Consider the following 19,377-nt stretch of genomic DNA (forward strand, 5'->3'; position numbering starts at 1 on the left):
TAATTATGTTTTTGGCTGGTAAAAGTCATAGGTCAGTTTGAGGTAGGTCAGTTTGACACTTGAACTTTTAACCTATGCTGTTGTAATAGATGCATTAATATGGTTTAGGATCGTGCAATTGAAAAATGTAAGGCCTTCCCAGAAAGGGACATTTGTCAGGGACATGTCTACAGGCTATTCTGCTCTAAAACCTGTATGTACTTTTCAACATTAATGGTGCTTTTTCAGATATTCAGCCTGTGACTCCAAAGGTATATCTGGCTTCTCCTTTGTATGAGAGAGCTTTAACCTACATCTGTGGAAGTTTTTTCTTAAACTGTTCCTGAGCCCATGCAGTGATTTCTTTAACAGAATCATCCCAATTTTCAATACAGCATTGCCTGAGGGCCTAAAGATCATAAGCCTCCAACTGTGATCTTTGGTCCCTTGTGCACAGAGCTTTGTCAGATTACTAGAATCTTTAGTGGTCAAAGGAGCTTGCTAAGAAAAGCGTCTGGACTTCTTTAAGTTGCTTGAAGACGTTTCACCTCTCATCCGAGAAGCTTCTTCAGTTCTAAGGTCAAATGGTGGAGAGTCCCAGATATAAACCTCGTGGGAGTAACCCCCCACAGAGGGACAAAAGGACCCCCTGATGATCCTCTAATCACCTGAGCCAAGGTGTGAACTTTAGTGAACTTCTACCCATCCTTACTTTTGAGAAGCTTTGCAACTTCTCTGAGGAGGAAACCACTGAAAACCCAGTCCTTCCTGACAGTATGTTTCTTGTCACACATGCGAACGCAGCTAAGATCTTATAGCATCATCAATCAGCATGATGGAGGGAACATATCTGCTGTGGCTGCTCTGTAAGTTGTCTTTATTTTTATATCCAGACTCAGATTTGAATAAAGCCTTTTAAATTACTCTAGATTTAAACTACATTAGGAAATAAAGCTGCAGTTGGTTAGTAACTGGGCATATTCAGTGCTTCAGTAGGGGATTACAGAACGACTCTAAATGATCATGTGACAATAAGGAACATAAGAAAGAAGATGCAAATAACACACTCAGAATATTTTTTATTGCTGGTAATATAAGTTCTTTAGGTTTCACATAGGTCTTTTAATTTGATAAGTTACAAATCAACCACATATTCGGTGATGGTGATTTTTTTGAGGAGTGGCAAGTCATAAGATGTGGAAAGAAGAAGAATTCTAAAAGGTTTACACAATTACTAAGACACTTTCCATTATTCTTTTATTCAAAATATATATATAATATTGAGAGATTTTGATTTGTGCTCAAAACCACACAGTGTTTTGTTTAGTTTTTTTTTTTATGTTAGATCGTGTGCAAGGCCAGGAAAACACTAACAGAAATTAATTGCACACTTCAAGATGAAATGGAACAACAAAAATATCCAGTCTACTGTCTCGTGTTCTCAGTTTGGCCAGTAAAAGAAAAACAGGTTGATATAAACTGTTTAAATGTGAAGAAGCCTTTCTGCCTACTTGTTTTTTGTAATTGCAAACATCCGGCCTGCTCTACGGAAGACGTTTCCTGCTTCTTGTCAGTCGCCTTAACCTCAACTAACGAAACGCACGCATGTTATTCACACTTGTTTGTTGCTCTTTCTTTCTGTGAAAATTCACCTGACTATCCTTCTTCTATCTTTCTTTGCAGTTCTGAACTCAGTGCTGACTTGTTCAACAAAGCAAGGTGAATAATCTTCTTCAATCACAGTTTCAAGTTTTCCTTTAAATATTTTTATCCTTGGACTCTAATCGAGTAGCTTTGCAAATTTCATATCCCAAAATAGTTCTTATTTATCTTATACTGGGCTCAGGACTAGAAAGAAAGTTCAACATATCCAGAATATTGCTAGATGGTTTTACTTAGCCTAATTACCAATGTTAAGGATAAGTAGTTACATGATGGTGAGCAACTTTATAAGTTAGCTCAGAATTTGTCATTGTGTTAGAGCTACAGGCCTCCAGGCAGGTTTGCTCTGTGTGTGTGTGTATGTGTGTTTGGTGCAGCAGTAGTGTCCAAAATAGAGATTCAGGAGATGGCTGAAACTACAGAAAACATGGCTGGTGTTCGGAGAGGCTATTTAAAACTCAGAGAAGAGCTCACTTCTTGAGTGCTAACAGAAATTCATTGCACACTTCAAGATGAAATGGAACAACAAAAATATCCAGTTCTCGCGTTCCTTCTTCGTGTTGCTCTCATTTGGGATCGTTACATCTATCACTACGGCCGTCTTCTTCTGCTTATCTACCACCATTAAAACTGTTGCTGGGCAAGGAGGGCTCCCACTATCTTTGCTCCAGGAAGCACCTGGCACAGGCCTCCCTGGGAATCCTCACACTCACTATCTCCCTCTTCTCTATCTGAGTCTAAACTTTGCAAAATATGCAAAATATTATTAACGGTACAATGGAAAAATAAAAACTTCCAAGAATATCAGATTACAGATGGAAAAAGTGTGAAACAGTGTTAGTTGTTCACCTGCAAAAAGAGAGAGCTTTAACATTTTAGTTAAATGAATTTGTTCATTAATGAAAAACTGTTTTTTGTTTTTTTTTTCTTTTTCGTCCCGTTTGGATCTATAGCCATCAGAATTGTTGTCTTAAGGCCAAGAAAGATGCCAAGCGGATTTATTTTATCAAGTGGATCATCGTGGCCTTGCCATATTGGTCCATTTGATTGACCTTTATTATAATTATGAGTTTATTTTATTTTCAGTTGTTACAAACGGGACAGACATGACTGTGGGATAGGACAGGGGGAAAGAATGAAAGAGAGGGAGAGAAAGAAAACCAAAGGGGAGAAGAGACAGTGAGAAGGGGGGGAAGAGAGAAAAAACAAACAAACAAACAAAAAAAACAAAACACCTGGATCACAAAACAAAACAAACAACAAAGAGCAACATAATAATAAGAAAAAAAAGCACCATCACAATAAACTAGCTAGCAATAGATATCAATAATTACTAAATAATAAACGATATTGTGCAGCACGCAAGATAGACAGCGCACAATGTGCTTTGAGGCAGCAGCCAAGAAAGCTGTAGTCCACGTCTGTGAATACCCGTGTGTACACCTGTGTGCATACCTGTGTGGATCAGCATGCTTGCATTCCAAAGGTTTCTCCATGTAATGATCTGCTAGGGAGTGTGGGGAGCCACAGCCCTGTCCTCTATGGTATGAAGCAGGTATGGAGGAGATCAAAACTCCAGACATCCAGAGGCCCCCAGAGCACAAGAGACCAAGGAAGACCAACAGAGGGGCAGCCGCGCCACTGTTCTAGTAAGAGCTGAGGAGAGTCCCAGATGAGGGCTCATTCAGCAGCCGCGGAGCAGAAGCCAGGGGGAGCTGCAGTGACCTGCCCGTGAGCTCCGCCGGCAGCCAGCTGTGCCTGAGTGACCGAGCCCTAGGCCGAGAGGCCGGGGGCACCCCACCTCCGAAATGGCCCGAGCGAGCCCCAGTAAGCAGCCGCCAAGGAGTGAGCCAGTGTGTACCCGGACGCCCACCCCCAGACACAAAGAACCACCAACGCACCGACACCTGAGGGAGTCCGCCACCGGCAGGGGAAGTGGTGGTGGGTGGAGATAGGCCCTCCAAGGTTTGGAGGCCTGAGATGTCCCCAGAGAGGTGGCGTCTGATACCCAACCTGACATATAGACACAGACATACAGGCACACACAGACACAAACATCCATTCCCACCCTCATGCTCTCATATGCACTTACACCACACTCAACCGACGTGGAGACAGACATAAAGAGACGCTGTACACACGATCACACTCCCCAAGCGTACTCTACCAACCGGGTCTAGGTACCCTTGCCCCTGGAGGGGGGAACTGCACCCAGACCCAGGTGGTGTTACCCTTTTCCCTGCGGTGGGGAGAGGCAGACCGCCCCGACTCCGCAGCAGCAGGGAGGCCCCACACCCCAGACCGCAGTCGGACGGCCAACTCCTCCTAGCCCCCCCGCTCCAGCAGGTCGCAGAGAATGGGGGTGAGAGAAGACTCCAAACCTCCCTCCACCCGCTCATTGTAGTGTTGATGTATGTGTGTTCTAAGGTGCAATTAAAACCCAGGAGGGCATGAAAAACTGTTGTTAAGATAAGGAAGTCATTCTGTGTGAGACTTGTTTATCAAACTCATCCATTATCCAATGTTTCCAATTTAGTGATTGTTTCCATAAAGGAGCAATTACCAGCAGTATTTTTTAGTGATGAAAATACACATGCATCACCAAACATGACACACACTCTTTTGTGCTGTTCTATTTTGCCATGTCTAGATGTTTGCCGTCAGGGACAGTGAACACGACTCAACCTGTGGATGAATTATTCCAACATACATCTAACTTTGATATTAGTGCCTTTCAAAGTCTTTGATAAACCCCTGAAGCAGTCCCACATAGCAAACAGGTCTGGCCCAGATCTGGTATCAAGCCAGCACAGCTGGCTGACTTCTGGCATGATAAGACGTATGTCATCCAGATATGGGCCAGGCCTGGCGTAGATGGCACTGTTTATGTTTAGGGATGGGTATCGTTTAGGTTTTATCCAATACCAGTACCAAACCGGTACTTTTGAAATGGTGCCGGTGCTTAAACGGTGCTCGAACTGGTGCTTAAAGAATGGAGAACACACACTTTGTCCAAAAACCTCTCATGTTTAGCTGTTTTTTTGTAAAAAGGTAACAATGTTAGCCTTTTCTGCAGCTATAGGGCATATATGGTATCACTCTTGGCTGGAAGCAGTGCATAAACAATGGAAAAAACACCAATTTTGCCTAAACACCTTTAGCTGTTTCCCACTTTTTCTTTGGTCATTTTAGCCTTTTTGGCCAGGGTGAACGGAGTATCTGCCATCAAACAAGAAGACAGCCGCATGTAGCTACGACGGTGTTTGCTAGTTCACCTTACATGCATTAATTTAATAACGTGGTTAGCCTACTCAATGTAAATTACACACGAACAACATTAAGCTGCTCACGCAGAGAAGAACGGCTGCTGCTGCATCATCATCCGTCATCATTTCTGCTACACTGGCAGGGCTAGGGGCCAGGACTCTACTCTTCGGGTTCTTGGGGGATATTGCTAACTCCGGGTCCGATAACAGGCACCACACCTGCAGTAGATGTGCTCGGTGTGATATCTTGCAGCAAGCTATCAAATACAGTGCATTTCTCGGCTTTTAACAAAATGCTATATGTCGCCAGGTCAGATTTGAGGTGTTACCTCCTTTGCACAGTATCACCTTAAAGCACTTGTTGCAGGCTGCTGAGTTTGCATCTTTTGCTGTGAAGTACAGCCAGACTTTTGACCGCTTCGCCTTGGGCATTTTTAATCTGTAGGACGTACGTACCTGGGCTTGCCTACTATGCTTGCAAAGGTAAAATGATTGGCTAGAATCCAAAGTGTATGACATCTCAGGGAAAAAAAGCACCGAAATGTGCGCTGCTTTTCGGTCTGGTTACTACCGTTTATGTCAGAACCAGTGCCATAATGGCACCGGATACCGGTACCCATCCCTATTTATGTTCCCATTTTCCTATTTTGGTTGGAAGACCCAAATGCCATGTTGCAATACTATACTGCTATGGTAGCCAATGTTTCAAATGCAGGTTTGACAGTTTTGTGAGTATGCACTTTACCACTGGGTGGCTGTAGCTCAGGCGGTAGAGCAGGTCACCTACTTGTCAGAAGGTTAGTGGTTTGATCCCTGGCTCCTTCACTCTGCATGTTAAGAGAGTGTGAATGTGTATGAATGTAGTTAGGAAGCACTCAGTTTAGAAAAAGTGTGTGATTGGGTGAATGTGGCATGTTGTATAGAGCAGCGGTCCCCAACCTTTTTTGCACCATGTACCGGTTTATGCTCGACAATATTTTCACAGACAGGCCTTTAAGGTGTCGCGGATAAATACAACAAAATAAAACTAGTACCGGTACCAAAATAAGAAGATTTATTCATAACACACGTGAAAAGACCCAGGAAAACCGAGTTATGTTAGGTGTGGCTGTGTGCAGGCAGGAATAGGACCCAAGGTGCAGACTCCGGAGACAGACGTGAACTCAAAAAAGGCTTTAATTTAATACTCCAAATATAACATAACTGAAAAAACTCAAAACAAACTTAAACTAGAGAAATGGCAGAACACACAGCTAAGAAAACGGTAGATCGCGACACGGACACAGAGAAACACAGGGCTTAAATACACAGAGGGAGCAATCAGGAAATGAGTAACAGGAGGGAAACACAGCTGGGGCAAATCAGAACTGACGAGACCAAAGAAGCATAAACTGAACACACTGAGAAAAGACAGAGACCTTCAAAGTAAAACAGGAAACACATAACACAGACTGAACAAAGACACAGGCTCATAAGCAGGCACTACAAAGGGAACAGAGACGTGGGAACAGGGCAGACACAAACACTGACTGAACACGGGGATATAGGAACTTAGGATACACATAGACGCGAACTAGACAAGGGGATGCAGGTGATAGGGGAGACAGAGCAACTAAAGAAGACAGAGACATAAGCCATAAGACAGAACTCAAAGAAACCAAAAACTAGAAAGTATACATAATATTATAAACTCAAAAAACCCTGGGTCGACGACCCAGGCATCCTAACAAGTTAACGATAAAATCGATAACAAAATAACGCTGAAAAATGATAAAAACCCTGAAAACCATACATTTCACACCTGAGCCTAAACTCTTGCGGCCCGGTACCAAACGACTCACGGACCGGTACCGGTCCGAGGCCCAGGGGTTGGGGACCGCTGGTATAGAGCACCTGAGCTACAGCCACCCACTGGCAAAGATGAGTAAACCCTCACTAGGTTTTGGATAAAGTGTACACTAACTAAACTAACTAGCTAAAATAGGAAAATAGGAACATAAATAGTGGCGTCATTGCCAGACCTGGCCCACATCTGGTTGACATACACTCTGCCATGTCACCAGTCTGTCAGAAGTGCCAGCTTGATGCCAGATCTGGGCCAGGCCTGTTTTCTATGAGCCTGGGTTATAGGTTTGTAGCTTAAACCTATTCGCTGGAATGTTCAAGACAATTCAACTACACAGCAAAAAGCATTGACACCTAGAAGAGCTCTTTATGATTCTCATATAAGAGGGAGACCAATTGGACAAGCGCCGTTCCTTTGCTTGACCCCAGTTGCTCTCGTCCGCTCCCCCATAACACTGATCTTTTATTTAGGTTACATGAATATGCATAGGTTCATTAACATATGATGTATACATACAAACAAAGAGTACCTTGCCTGTGCGTTGTGTGTGTGTGTGTGTGTGTGTGTGTGTGTGTGTGTGTGTGTGTGTGTGGGGTCAGATTGTGATCCCATAAACGACTTATATGTATATGTTTTGGATTTTTGTAGTGGGTAGATCATTTTGACTTGGTCATTTTATAAGTAGCTCACATGCGGAAAAAGTGTGAGCACACCTGATCTAAACAAAAGGCACTTAGACTGAAACAGATATAGACACCACAAAACAATAAGAGAAGGTACAACCTCTCCCATGCTCCCAGGACGTGGGTGTGAATGCCAGAACACTCTGGAATGTACACAAAGTCTTTGCAGACAACTAAGGATCAACCCTCTACCAACATGACATTGATTATACAACTCTAAGCATATATGAGTAGATATTTCTAAGCATAAATGATAATCAACAATACAAATCTAACACTGGGCCACATAAACCAAACCACAGTCGAGCCAGATGTGGCATGCCACCACATTGACAGTGCCATCTATGCCAGGCCATATCTGGATGACATACATCTTATCATGCCAGAAGTCAGCCAGCAGTGCTGGCTTGATACCTGGTCCTGGGCAGACCTCCTTGCTATGTGGGGAGCAGAGTTTTGTCATGTTACTTTTACACTATTGCACATGTTGTTATTGCATGGCTTGATTAAGGTACACATTAGTCTGACATCTGGGGCCAGAGCTGAAACTGTTCTGGGCCAGCAGAGAGCCAGCTGTGTGTCTCCAACTGGCCCGTGGCTGCACACGACTTACACATGGGCCACATACCGCAAAGAATGACGGCCCTTTGGTGGCCCAGATCAGATTTACCAGAGGTAATCCATACACTGGCCAGCACAGGACCAGCACTGTGTCTGCAACTGGCCTTGTGCTGGCCCATGCGTAGGCCACCTCTGGCAAACCTGATCTGGGCAACCAAAGGGCCGTCATTCTTTGTGGTATGTGGGCCATGTGTAAGCACATTGTGTGGGCCAGATCCGGGCCATACCAATTTTGCTATGTTGGGTCAGACAAAGAGCGATTCAGAAGACCCTTATGAAAAGAATATCGAGGGAACAGTTTACCCTGCCCGGGATAGGGTTACCGGGGCCCCGCCCTGGAGCCAGGGAGGGTGCCCGAGGTCGAGCGTCTGGTGGCCGGGCCTTAGTCCATGAAGAGGAGACATGGGCCCATCCTCCCGCAGGCCCACCACCCGCAGGAGGCGCCATAAGGGTCGGGTGCATTGTGTGCCGGGTGGCGGCCAGGAGCGGAGGCCCTGGCGGACTGACCACCGGCTGCCAAGACTGGCAATAGGGACATGGAATGTCACCTCTCTGGTGGGGAAGGAGCCTGAGTTAGTGCGTGAGGTTGAGAGATACCGGCTAGATATAGTTGGGCTCACCTCTACGCATTGCCTGGGCTCTGGAACCAGTCTCCTGGAGAGGGGCTGGACTCTGTCTCAGTCTGGAGTTGCCCCTGGTGAGAGGCGGCGGACTGGGGTGGGTATTCTAATATCCCCTCGGCTTGCTGCCGGTACGTTGGGGTTTCTCCCGGTGGACGAGAGGGTTTGTTCCCTGCGACTTAGGGTCGGGGAACGGGTCCTGACTGTCATCTGCGCTTATGCGCCGAGTGGCAGCTCGGAGTACCCAGCCTTCTTAGAGTCCCTGGGGGGGGGGGGGGGGGTGCTGGAAGGTGCTCCACCTGGAGACTCTGTTGTCCTGCTGGGAGACTTCAATGCTCACGTGGGTAATGACAGCGAGACCTGGAGGGGCGTGATTGGGAGGAACGGCCTCCCTGATCTGAACCCGAGCGGTGCTTTGTTATTGGACTTCTGTGCTAATCACAGTTTGGCCATAACGAACACCCTGTTCGAACATAAGAGTGTCCATAAGTCACTTAGAAAAAAAAAAAAAAAAAAAAAGAGTGTCCATAAGTGCACGTGGCACCAGGATGCTCTAGGCCGTAGGTCGATGATCGATTTTGTAATCGTATCACCAGACCTGCGACCATATGTTCTGGACACTCGGGTAAAGAGAGGGGCTGAGCTGTCAACTGATCACCACCTGGTGGTGAGTTGGATCAGGTGGCGGGGGAGGACGCTGGACAGACCTGGTGCACCTAAACGCGTAGTGAGGGTGTGCTGGGAACGTCTAGCAGAGGCCCCAGTCCGCGAGATCTTCAACGCACACCTCTGGCAGAGCTTCAACAGCATTCCGAGGGAGACTGGGGACATTGAGTCCGAATGGACCATGTTCAGCGTCTCCATTGCCGAAGCTGCTGCATTGAGCTGCGGCCGCAAGGTGGTTGGTGCCTGCCGTGGTGGTAATCCCAGAACCAAATGGTGGACACCAGAGGTGAAGGGAGCCACCAGGCTGAAGAAGGAGTCCTATCGGGCTTGGTTAGCCTGTGGGACTCCGGAGGCAGCCGACAGGTATCGACAGGCCAAGCGGAATGCGGCTCGGGCAGTGGCTGAAGCAAAAACTCGGGTGTGGGAGGAGTTCGGAGAGGCCATGGAAAAAGACTTTTGGACAGCCTCGAAGAGATTCTGGCAAACCGTCAGGCGTCTCAGGAGGGGAAAGCGGTGCTCTACCTGCACTGTGTATAGTGCTGGCGGAGCGCTGCTGACGTCAACTGAGAAAATTGTCGGGCGGTGGAAGGAATACTTCGAGGACCTCCTTAATCCCACTGACACGTCTTCCGAGGACGAAGCAGAGTCTGGGGTTTGAGGGGAATGACCCGCCAATTTCCGGGGGCGAGGTCACTGAGGCAGTTAAACAACTCCTTGGTGGCAGAGCCCCTGGTGTTGATGAGGTCCGCCCCGAGTTCCTGAAGGCTCTGGACGTTGTAGGGCTGTCCTGGTTGACACGCCTCTGCAATGTTGCGTGGAGATCAGGGGCAGTACCTGTGGACTGGCAGACCGGGGTGGTGGTCCCCATCTTTCAGAAGGGGGACCGGAGGGTGTGTTCCAACTACAGGGGGATCACACTCCTCAGCCTCCCTGGGAAAGTCTATGCCAGGGTGCTGGAAAGGAGAGTTCGTCCGCTAGTCGAACCTCGGATAGAGGAGGAACAATGCGGTTTTCGTCCTGGTCGTGGAACACTGGACCAGCTCTTTATCCTCTCGAGGATACTTGAGGGTGCATGGGAGTTTGCCCAACCAGTCTACATGTGTTTTGTGGACTTGGAGAAGGCATTCGACCGTGTCCCTCGGGGTGTCCTGTGGGAGGTGTTGCGGGAGTATGGGGTGTCTGGCCCATTGCTACGGGCCATTCGATCCCTATACAACCGTTGCAAGAGCTTGGTTCGCATTGCCGGCAATAAGTCGGACTCGTTCCCGGTGGGTGATGGGCTCCGCCAGGGCTGCCCTTTGTCTCCGGTTCTGTTCATAATTTTTATGGACAGGATTTCTAGGCGCAGCCAAGTGGCGGAGGGCTTTCGCTTTGGTGGCCTCAGAATCTCATCTCTGATTTTTGCAGATGATGTGGTTCTGTTGGCTTCATCGGGTGAGGACCTCCAGCTCGCACTGGAACGGTTCGCAGCCGAGTGTGAAGCAGCGGGAATGAGGATCAGCACCTCCAAATCTGAGGCCATGGTTCTCAGCCGGAAAAGGGTGGAGTGCCCACTCCGGGTCGGGGATGAGTTCCTGCCCCAAGTGGAGGAGTTCAAGTATCTCGGGGTCTTGTTCACGAGTGATGGGAGAAGGGAGCCGGAGATCGACAGACAGATTGGGGCTGCAGCTGCAGTAATGCGGACGCTGCACCGGTCAGTCGTGGTGAAGAGGGAGCTGAGTGTAAAAGCGAAGCTCTCGATTTACCGGTTGATCTACGTCCCTACCCTCACCTATGGCCACGAGCTGTGGGTAGTGACCGAAAGAACGAGATCGCGGATACAAGCGGCGGAAATGAGCTTCCTCCGAAGGGTGGCTGGCCTCTCCCTTAGAGATAGGGTGAGAAGTTCGGCCATCCGGGAGGGGCTCAGAGTAGAGCAGCTGCTGCTCCACATCGAAAGGAGCCAGCTGAGGTGGTTCGGGCATCTGACAAGGATGCCCCCTGGGCGCCTCCTGGGCGAGGTGTTCCAGGCATGTCCCACCGGGAGGAGGCCCCGGGGCAGACCCAGGACACGCTGGAGAGATTATTTCTCTCGGCTGGCCTGGGAACGCCTTGGTATTCCCCCGGACAGGCTGGAGGAGGTGGCTGGGGAGAGGGAGGTCTGGGCCTCTTTGCTTAGGCTGCTGCCCCCGCGACCCGGCCTCGGATAAAGCGGATGAAGATGGATGGATGGATGGATGGGGTCATGTGTTTTCATGGAGCCACCACACATCAAACATCAAATTTTACAGCAGAGTCATAGATCACCATTTTCTATCTATACAGTGCTTTGTGATCTTTACTGTTAAGGTAATCAGTTTATTTAAAGTATCCAAAAGGTATTTACAAATATCATTTCACCAGCTGGGACTGGCTCCTCAGTTACAATGAGCGATGGTGGATAGAATAGAATAATCCTTTATTCGTCCCACAAGGGGAAATTTGGTTGTATCAGCAGCAAAAACACACATATACAAACAGAACAGGACACGGAACAGAAACATACTCTATTTTTACATATTTATATCATGGACATTAGTTACCAAACAGTGTACTGTACAGTTAATAAAATTAAAGTACAGATAAGTGGCAAACTTAGGTTGTAAGTGTGCAAACAGAGCAGGATACTGAAAGATGTTTAAATAGTTAAGAATATTTAGAATAATTAGAAAAGTGCAGATTGTGTATTGTACCTGTGCATTAAAAAGTGGACATGTAACTTCCATTAAGTTAGTGTATATATATAAACTGTGAAAAGTAATGTGCAAGTTATAGCAGTAGAAGTTGTTACAGCACTGATGTAAACATCTATGTTTGTTGGGAGCAGTTTTTATTGTACAGTCTGACAGCTGCAGGGAGGAAGGACCTGTGGAAACGCTTGCAACAGTCTGTCACTGAAGGAGCTCTGCAGTTCAGCAACATTTATATACATGGGGTGGGAGAGATGTTATTTTGGCCAGAGTCTTTCTGTCTCCCACCACCTGCACTGGATCCAGGGTGCATCCCAGAACAGAGCTGGTCATCATGATGAGTTTATCCAACCTCTTCCTCTCAGCTGCCAATAAACCGCTGCTCCAACATACAACACTGTAAAAAAATGACAGATGCCACCAGAGTCATAGAAGGTCTTTAACAGCGCTCCCTGGATTCCAAATGACCTCAGCTGCTTCAGCAGGTAGAGTCTGCTCTGACCCTTCCTGTAAAGAGCATCAGTGTTGTGGCTACAGTCCAGTTTATTACTCAGGTGAACACCCAGGTACATATAAGAGTCCACTATCTCAATCTCTACTCCTTGGATGTTCACCGGTGTCAGTGTGGTGGGTCTACATCTCCGGAAGTCCATCACCGACTCCTTGGTTTTACCGGTGTTGATCAGCAGGTGGTTCTGCTGACACCAGTCCACAAAGTACAGAGTCCACTGTCTGTACTCTGAGACATCCTCACCTGTGATGAGGCCGACTATGGCAGAGTCGTCAGAGAACTTCTGTAGGTGGCAGCGTGGGGAGTTGATGAAGAAGTCTACAGTGTAGAGGGTGAAGAGGATAAGATAAAAGGATAAGACAAAACGCCAAAACACAGACTTAACAATGTGGTGTATGCTGTACAGTGCAGCGAGGAATGGCCAGACCTCTACATTGGAGAGACCAAACAGCCACTTCACAAGCGCATGGCACAACATAGAAGAGCCACCTCCACAGGACAAGACTCAGCAGTCCATCTGCATCTTAAGGATAAAGGACACTCTTTCGAGGATGCCAATGTTCACATTTTGGACAGAGAGGACAGATGGTTTGAAAGAGGAGTGAAAGAAGCCATCTATGTCCACTGTGAGCGACCACCTTTGAACAGAGGCGGGGGTTTACGACACCAACTCTCTGCCATCTATAATCCAGTTTTGAGATCCCTTCCCAGACGCCTTAACGCCCACTCACATCCTGGGCCATCTGATCTCAGGAATTCGCATGATAAGGTGGGGCCAGGTTTCACAATGAACCCACCCGAAACTCTGGCTGATTGGGGCCCACACCCAATTTCACACCTTGGCTCAGGCAATTAGAGGATCATCAGGGGGTCCTTTTGTCCCTCTGTGGGGGGTCTCTCCCACTAGGTTTATATCTGGGACTCTCCACCATTTGACCTTAGAACTGAAGAAGCTTCTCGGATGAGAGGTGAAACGTCTTCAAGTAACTTAAAGAAGTCCAGATGCTTTTCTTTGCAAGCTCCTTTGACTACGATGACCTGGATGACTGAGAACCTTCACAGACATATGATTGCTCAGATTTCCGGGAAGGTCTGTAGGCCTGAAGACGCAATCAGGAGTGGAGATGCGCTGCAAACTTTTGCTGGTGTAATCTTCCTCTAATCAAAGTTAAAAGGTTATAGTTTTGGGGGATCAAGAGTGAATCGAGTGGAGAGAGGAATTCTGAGAAATGGATATAGCAGACTGTATAGCTGAGCGGGGAGAATGGCTGCTGGAAGGCTCCCCAGGCAGGCCAGAATTCATTAGATATGTCAAAGTAACTTACTGTTGAACGAACTGTTGTTGATACATACAATATAAAAAAAATAAGTGCATACACCCACCCTTTTCCCAGTGTCTGGGTGAATTGTTTAACTAAATTTATTTTCTAATCAGTGGTTGGTAACACCAGAGTCACTTCCCTCTGTCTCAAAAAATTAATCTGTTGTCCTCCAAACTGAAGAGTTAATTGTCATTTCTCATCAGGACATTCTCTCCAAAAATATCTCTCTTTCCCACTGCGGTAGTAATTTTTTTTTTTTGCCACCTTGGTAAATGGCCTGTATTTATATAGTGCTTTACTAGTCCCTAAGGACCCCAAAGCGCTTTACATATCCAGTCATCCACCCATTCACACACTGGTGATGGCAAGCTACATTGTAGCCACAGCCACCCTGGGGCGCACTGACAGAGGCGAGGCTGCCAGACACTGGCGCCACCGGGCCCTCTGACCACCACCAGTAGGCAATGGGTGAAGTGTCTTGCCCAAGGCTGTCCAAGCCGGTGCTCGAACCAGCAACCTTCCGATTACAAGGCGAACGCCCAACTCTTGAGCCACGATCGCCCCACCTTGCGGTGTTTCACTGAGGACTTGCCTCACAACTCCCCATTTTTAAAGCTTTGGTGAGACAGAGGGTTGATTTTTTTTCTCTCGGGGACATCAGCCATCTTGGAGTTGTTCCTCAGCACCCACACTCAGACCATACTGTTTGTGACGCCAAGCTTGTGGTGGAATTTTCTGTTAATAAATTCTGCAAAGCGGGAGAGCAAACAGCAAACATCCCATTTCTACAGCCATGAGAGCTCTGCCCTTGAGACATCGCAGCGCCTCTTTTATACTCTCACACACGACTCTCTGTATCTTTTCAGTTACAACAGTTCTTTGTCCCACCTGGGCTGTTGCTGGGCAGGGAGCATTCATGAAGCACCTGACGCTGGTCTCCCTTGGAATTTTCATACAATTAGCAGATAACATAGTTAAACGAGCAACACCAGGTCATATTGACCTTTACCTAAGAAAAAAAGGCTAGATTTTGTCAGTGAAATTCTAACCACCTAAATCTAAATGTTAAAATAAACTAGAGTTTTGCCATTACTAGCTCAAGCTCGGGACCTCCCAGAAGGTACCAAAGGCCTGGAAGCTTGAGGGTCCTGCACAGTATCTTAGCTGTTCCTAGGACTGCGCTCTTCTTGACAGAAATCTCCGACGTTGTTCCCGGGATCTGCTGGAGCCACTCGCCTAGTTTGGGAGTCACTGCACAGAGTGCTCCGATTACCACTGGGATCACTGCTATCTTCAACCTCCACATCTTCTTGAGCTCTTCTCTGAGTCCTTGGTATTTCTCCTGCTTCTTGTGTTCCTTTTTTCTCATGTTCACCATGTCTAACACTATGGGTGTCTTCCTCTGCTTGTCCAAAGTTATTAAGTTAGCTAAAGAGTTGGGATGCTGTGTAAGACATAAATAAAGCTAAAATACAAAGGTTTGGACACTGTTTTGCATGTTTCCCTACTGCAGGGGTCTCTGCAAGCATACAGAGGGGGTACTCTGAGAGGGTACAAGATGACAACTCTGGAATTCTCCTAGAAACAGTCGATCATATTTGTTTGTCAAAGCTGAATTCAGGGCAAACTACGCTAAATTAGCGTTTTTAGCTAACAGCTACAATAAGCATAACAGTTACCTTACGGCTATCATTTGTTAACATGACGCTTGTTCTTATGCATGTAATACATTTAATACCAACCTGAGAGTTTATCCGCTGGTCATTCGACATGACGAATGACTTCTGAAGTCTTAATTCAGCTCAAGACGCTGTAGATTCCCGTCAGTAACACTTTCGGTCCGCCAGTAAAACGTAGTTCTATTAATCTGTGCTTGAACCGGAACCGGATGTAAGTTCCAAAAAACTGAATTTTGGAACTGAAATTGAATTGTAGAACTGAAACTGAATGGTGAGAAGTGAAACTGAAATTATTCTGAATTTTTAAAGGATAAAATGCACAGATTTCTGCCCATACGACATGTTGTTGTTGTTATTATTATTATTATTATTATTATTGATCCAGCACAGTCCTACAGCTTACAGTGTGTACTCTAAATAGGTAAAAGTAATCCTATGGAACAGCCCAAAACTGGTAACTTGAAATATTCACAAAATGATGCATTTGGGAATATTAGGGATAGTCAGAAATCTAATTGCCAGTGCTAATGTATTGGACTGAATTAAATATGAAATGCTTACTTTAAAAAAAGTGGCTGTAGAGTGTGTTTCATGTGAACCATTTTTTTCTTAATAATTTGCATAATCCGCTCTCCCTCACAGCTCGTTTGACTGTGAGTCCCAGCAGCTCTCAGCTGTTTAAAGATGAGTTTGTGACTCTGAGCTGTGAGGAGGACGACAGCTCTCCTGGATGGACTCTGAGGAGAAACACAAGCAGACAGCAGAACACTCAGTGTGGAGATGGGTGGGGGAAACTAGCTGGTTCTAACTGTAACATCAGTTACATTGACCCACTTGAAAGTGGAGTTTACTGGTGTGAGTCCAGAGAGGGTCCCATCAGTAACATGGTTAACCTGACAGTCGCTGGTAAGCTGAGTGTGTGGAGTTAGTGTTGATGAAGCTGTGTATAAATGGATGAAATGCTGTAGTTTGTCTCTGTGTTGAGGTGGATCAGTGATCCTGCAGAGTCCTGTCCTCCCTGTGATGGAGGGAGATGATGTCACTCTGCTCTGTAAAACAAAGACCACTCCCTCCAACCTCACAGCTGCTTTCTTTAAAAATGGCATCTTCATTGGAAACAAGATTACAGGTCACATGACCATCCAGCATGTTTCCAGGTCTGATGAAGGCCTCTACAAGTGTGACATCAGCGGTCATGGAGAGTCTCCATCCAGCTGGATCACTGTCACAGGTGAGGAGCTTCACTCTGATTTCACCTCTTCTTTCATCCACACATTAACCTGAACATGTGGGATTCTCTCTGCAGAAAAACCTCAAATTACATCTGGAGCTCCGCCCCCCGCAATATCCCTCCTGCATTTTGAGTTTACTCTGATGGGCTACCTGGTGTTTGTTGTTCTGTCCATAGTACATCTCCACTCTCCTCAAGGTGAATCTCTAACATCACACAGCCATGGGCAACACACTGACCTGTCAATCAGTTATTAACAATCTGATGATTATGAGCTGTCTCTAACTGAAACCATGATAAAGTTAAATCCTTTCTATTCCAATTTTAGGTAACTGAGCTGCCTGCCCCCAGATGATAACCAGATCCACCAATGGTGAGCAGGATTTGGGCAAGGAGGTTAATGATGTCACCTTATGGCTCGTGCTAATCTATTTCTGTGTTTTTATCAACTGTTTTCACTTTGCTTTTGTTCTCTGATCCAGTTCATAAACTTTTGACTGCAACTCTGTTCCATATTTATTTACGTTTGGCTCTTCTGATTAGATTGTATATGGGTGTTAATGCACCCATCGTTGCTGTTCATTGTTAGGATAAAGGATTTTGAAAAAGTCTTTGTAAATCATGAATTGTAAATGTTTAACCAAATTCTGGGTTCTTTGCAATAGGGGTGGGGTTTCAATTATCAATTTTCCAACTAAAATCGATTCTAGCTTGAATAACTTGTTATTGATTCATTAAAATCCTGAATCATTTTTAAATATAAATGTATTTTGCCAGAATCTCAGGTTAAAGCTGTCATTCCAAAACCACCAAACAGCAAAAACAGTAAATCAGATAAATGGATTCCACACAAAGACGTAAACACAAAGCTGTTTTTTTTCCGTCTCCTTCATGTTTTTCTGTGTTTTATCCTCAGTTACTTTGACACAAAGACATCTGCTGTGATGCTTACACCTCTGATAAAGTGTCAGCTTTGATTTTATAGATATAAAAATATGGATATGTACTTACTCATAGGTGATCAGAAATATAATATTTCTGACTGTGTGAGGCAAAAATTTCCCAGATTCAAATAGAATCAAATTGAGTTGAAATCAGGGATCAAATCGATTTGGGACCTTGTGAATCGGAATCGAATCAATTATTATGATACTTTGCAGCAGTAGGAGTAGCTTTTTTAAAATTTTGACTTCCAATCGTTGCAATCCACTAGTACCGCCTGTGGCAACGTTTCACAGTCTACGACGGGATTAACTCGTGACACACCGGCACCTGGCTCTATCATGACACTTCCTTCATGCACAATAATGTTCTTCTGTTCTTGCTTCTTGCAAATAAACTGTTACCTAAATAAAATGTCCCTGTGTATTTATTTTCAGCTTGATGAAATGTCCAATTATGAAAATTAAATTTTAAAAATCACCACTACTTTTGTTCAGGATGATTTTCAAATTAAATAGATTCAATAACAAGAAATTATGTATTCATGAAAAGTTTATACACTAATGTTTGGCATTCAGCACAATGTCTGTTTTTGCTTATTAAATAAATTTGAAAATCATCTGAAATGAATGAGTAGTGCCTTTTAATATTTCATTGGTGTAATTTCAGTCATGTGCGACAATCATAAAGTGTGTGTCAGGAACATTTGGGGCAAATACACATAATTAATCAGCACACTTGGAGTGGATTGGTAGTTACATACTGGCTCAGGTAATGTAAACATTTTGGATTTAGTGAGGAGACAGCAGAACAATTAGAGACATCGTGAATGAGTATTGATTGTGTGTGTGACATGAGTGATGGAGGTGTGCTGAATGGTTAGTACTGTGTTTTTATTTTTGAGTTTGTTGTGCAGTGGAGCATAAGCTGTTCTTGATAATGGATAATGAATGGATGCCAAATTTGTGAAAGAGCTTCTGAAATTTAAACTCCAGAAGTTAAAAGGTCAACCAGAAGGGAGAGATTTACAGATTTACATGAGCCCTGAGGAGCTCCTGTGCTCACCCTGATGGTGCTGGAGATGTTGTCACCAATACGGATGGACTGAGGACACCTTGACAGAAAATCTAGTATCCAGTTGCAGAGAAAGGTGCTCAGTTCCAGCTTGCTGAGTTTGTTAAACAGTTTTTGGGGGATAATGGTGTTGAATGCTAAAGTCTATGAACAGCATTCTGACATAACTGTTTTTCTTGTCCAGGTGGGAGAGAGAGAAGTGAAGCATCCTCGGTCGACCTGTTTGGCCAGTATGCAAACTGCAGCGGATCCAGTGAGCAGGGGAGGTTGCTTTTCACGTGTGCCATGACAAGGCTCTCGGAACACTTCATGATGATGTCAGGGCGATGAGATGGTAGTCATTCAGGCAGGATACTGAGGATTACTTTCTGCGTGAGGAAAATTCTTGAGAGTAAGAATTGTTTGTAGAGCAGCATCTGCATTACAAAGGCAGTGGTGTGTAAAGTGCAATTGTGTGTGTGCGTGTGTGTATGTGTGTGTGCGCGCGTGTGTGTCTGTGTGAAAAACAGAAGCAGTTGCATGAAAAAGATTAATTCAGTAATTACTGATTACAAAAAATGATCCTGC

General features: G+C 45.5%; 1 protein-coding gene across 1 annotated transcript; it reads left to right on the forward strand.

Annotated features, from left to right (window-relative positions):
• The first annotated feature begins 768 nt into the window (after positions 1-768).
• Positions 769-18,138, forward strand: LOC105940483 (low affinity immunoglobulin gamma Fc region receptor III-like). The gene is made up of 6 exons (XM_076881085.1): positions 769-845; positions 1,663-1,698; positions 16,206-16,469; positions 16,549-16,794; positions 16,870-16,992; positions 17,123-18,138. The coding sequence occupies exons 1-6, from the start codon at positions 812-814 to the stop codon at positions 17,128-17,130; spliced, it is 711 nt and encodes a 236-aa protein (XP_076737200.1). The 5' UTR covers positions 769-811; the 3' UTR covers positions 17,131-18,138.
• The last annotated feature ends 1,239 nt before the right edge of the window (positions 18,139-19,377 follow it).

Source organism: Maylandia zebra, unplaced genomic scaffold (assembly GCF_041146795.1).
Source record: "Maylandia zebra isolate NMK-2024a unplaced genomic scaffold, Mzebra_GT3a scaffold02, whole genome shotgun sequence".
Lineage (NCBI taxonomy): Eukaryota > Metazoa > Chordata > Actinopteri > Cichliformes > Cichlidae > Maylandia > Maylandia zebra.

What these genes read in the sequence shown, in the direction of transcription:
- LOC105940483 (XM_076881085.1), top strand. Translation starts at nt 812, where the DNA reads ATGATGGAGGGAACATATCTGCTGTGGCTGCTCT. An exon ending in ATATCTGCTGTGGCTGCTCT is followed by an intron (nt 846 to 1,662) that starts GTAAGTTGTCTT and finishes CTTTCTTTGCAG; the next exon opens with TTCTGAACTCAGTGCTGACT. An exon ending in CAGCTGGATCACTGTCACAG is followed by an intron (nt 16,795 to 16,869) that starts GTGAGGAGCTTC and finishes TTCTCTCTGCAG; the next exon opens with AAAAACCTCAAATTACATCT.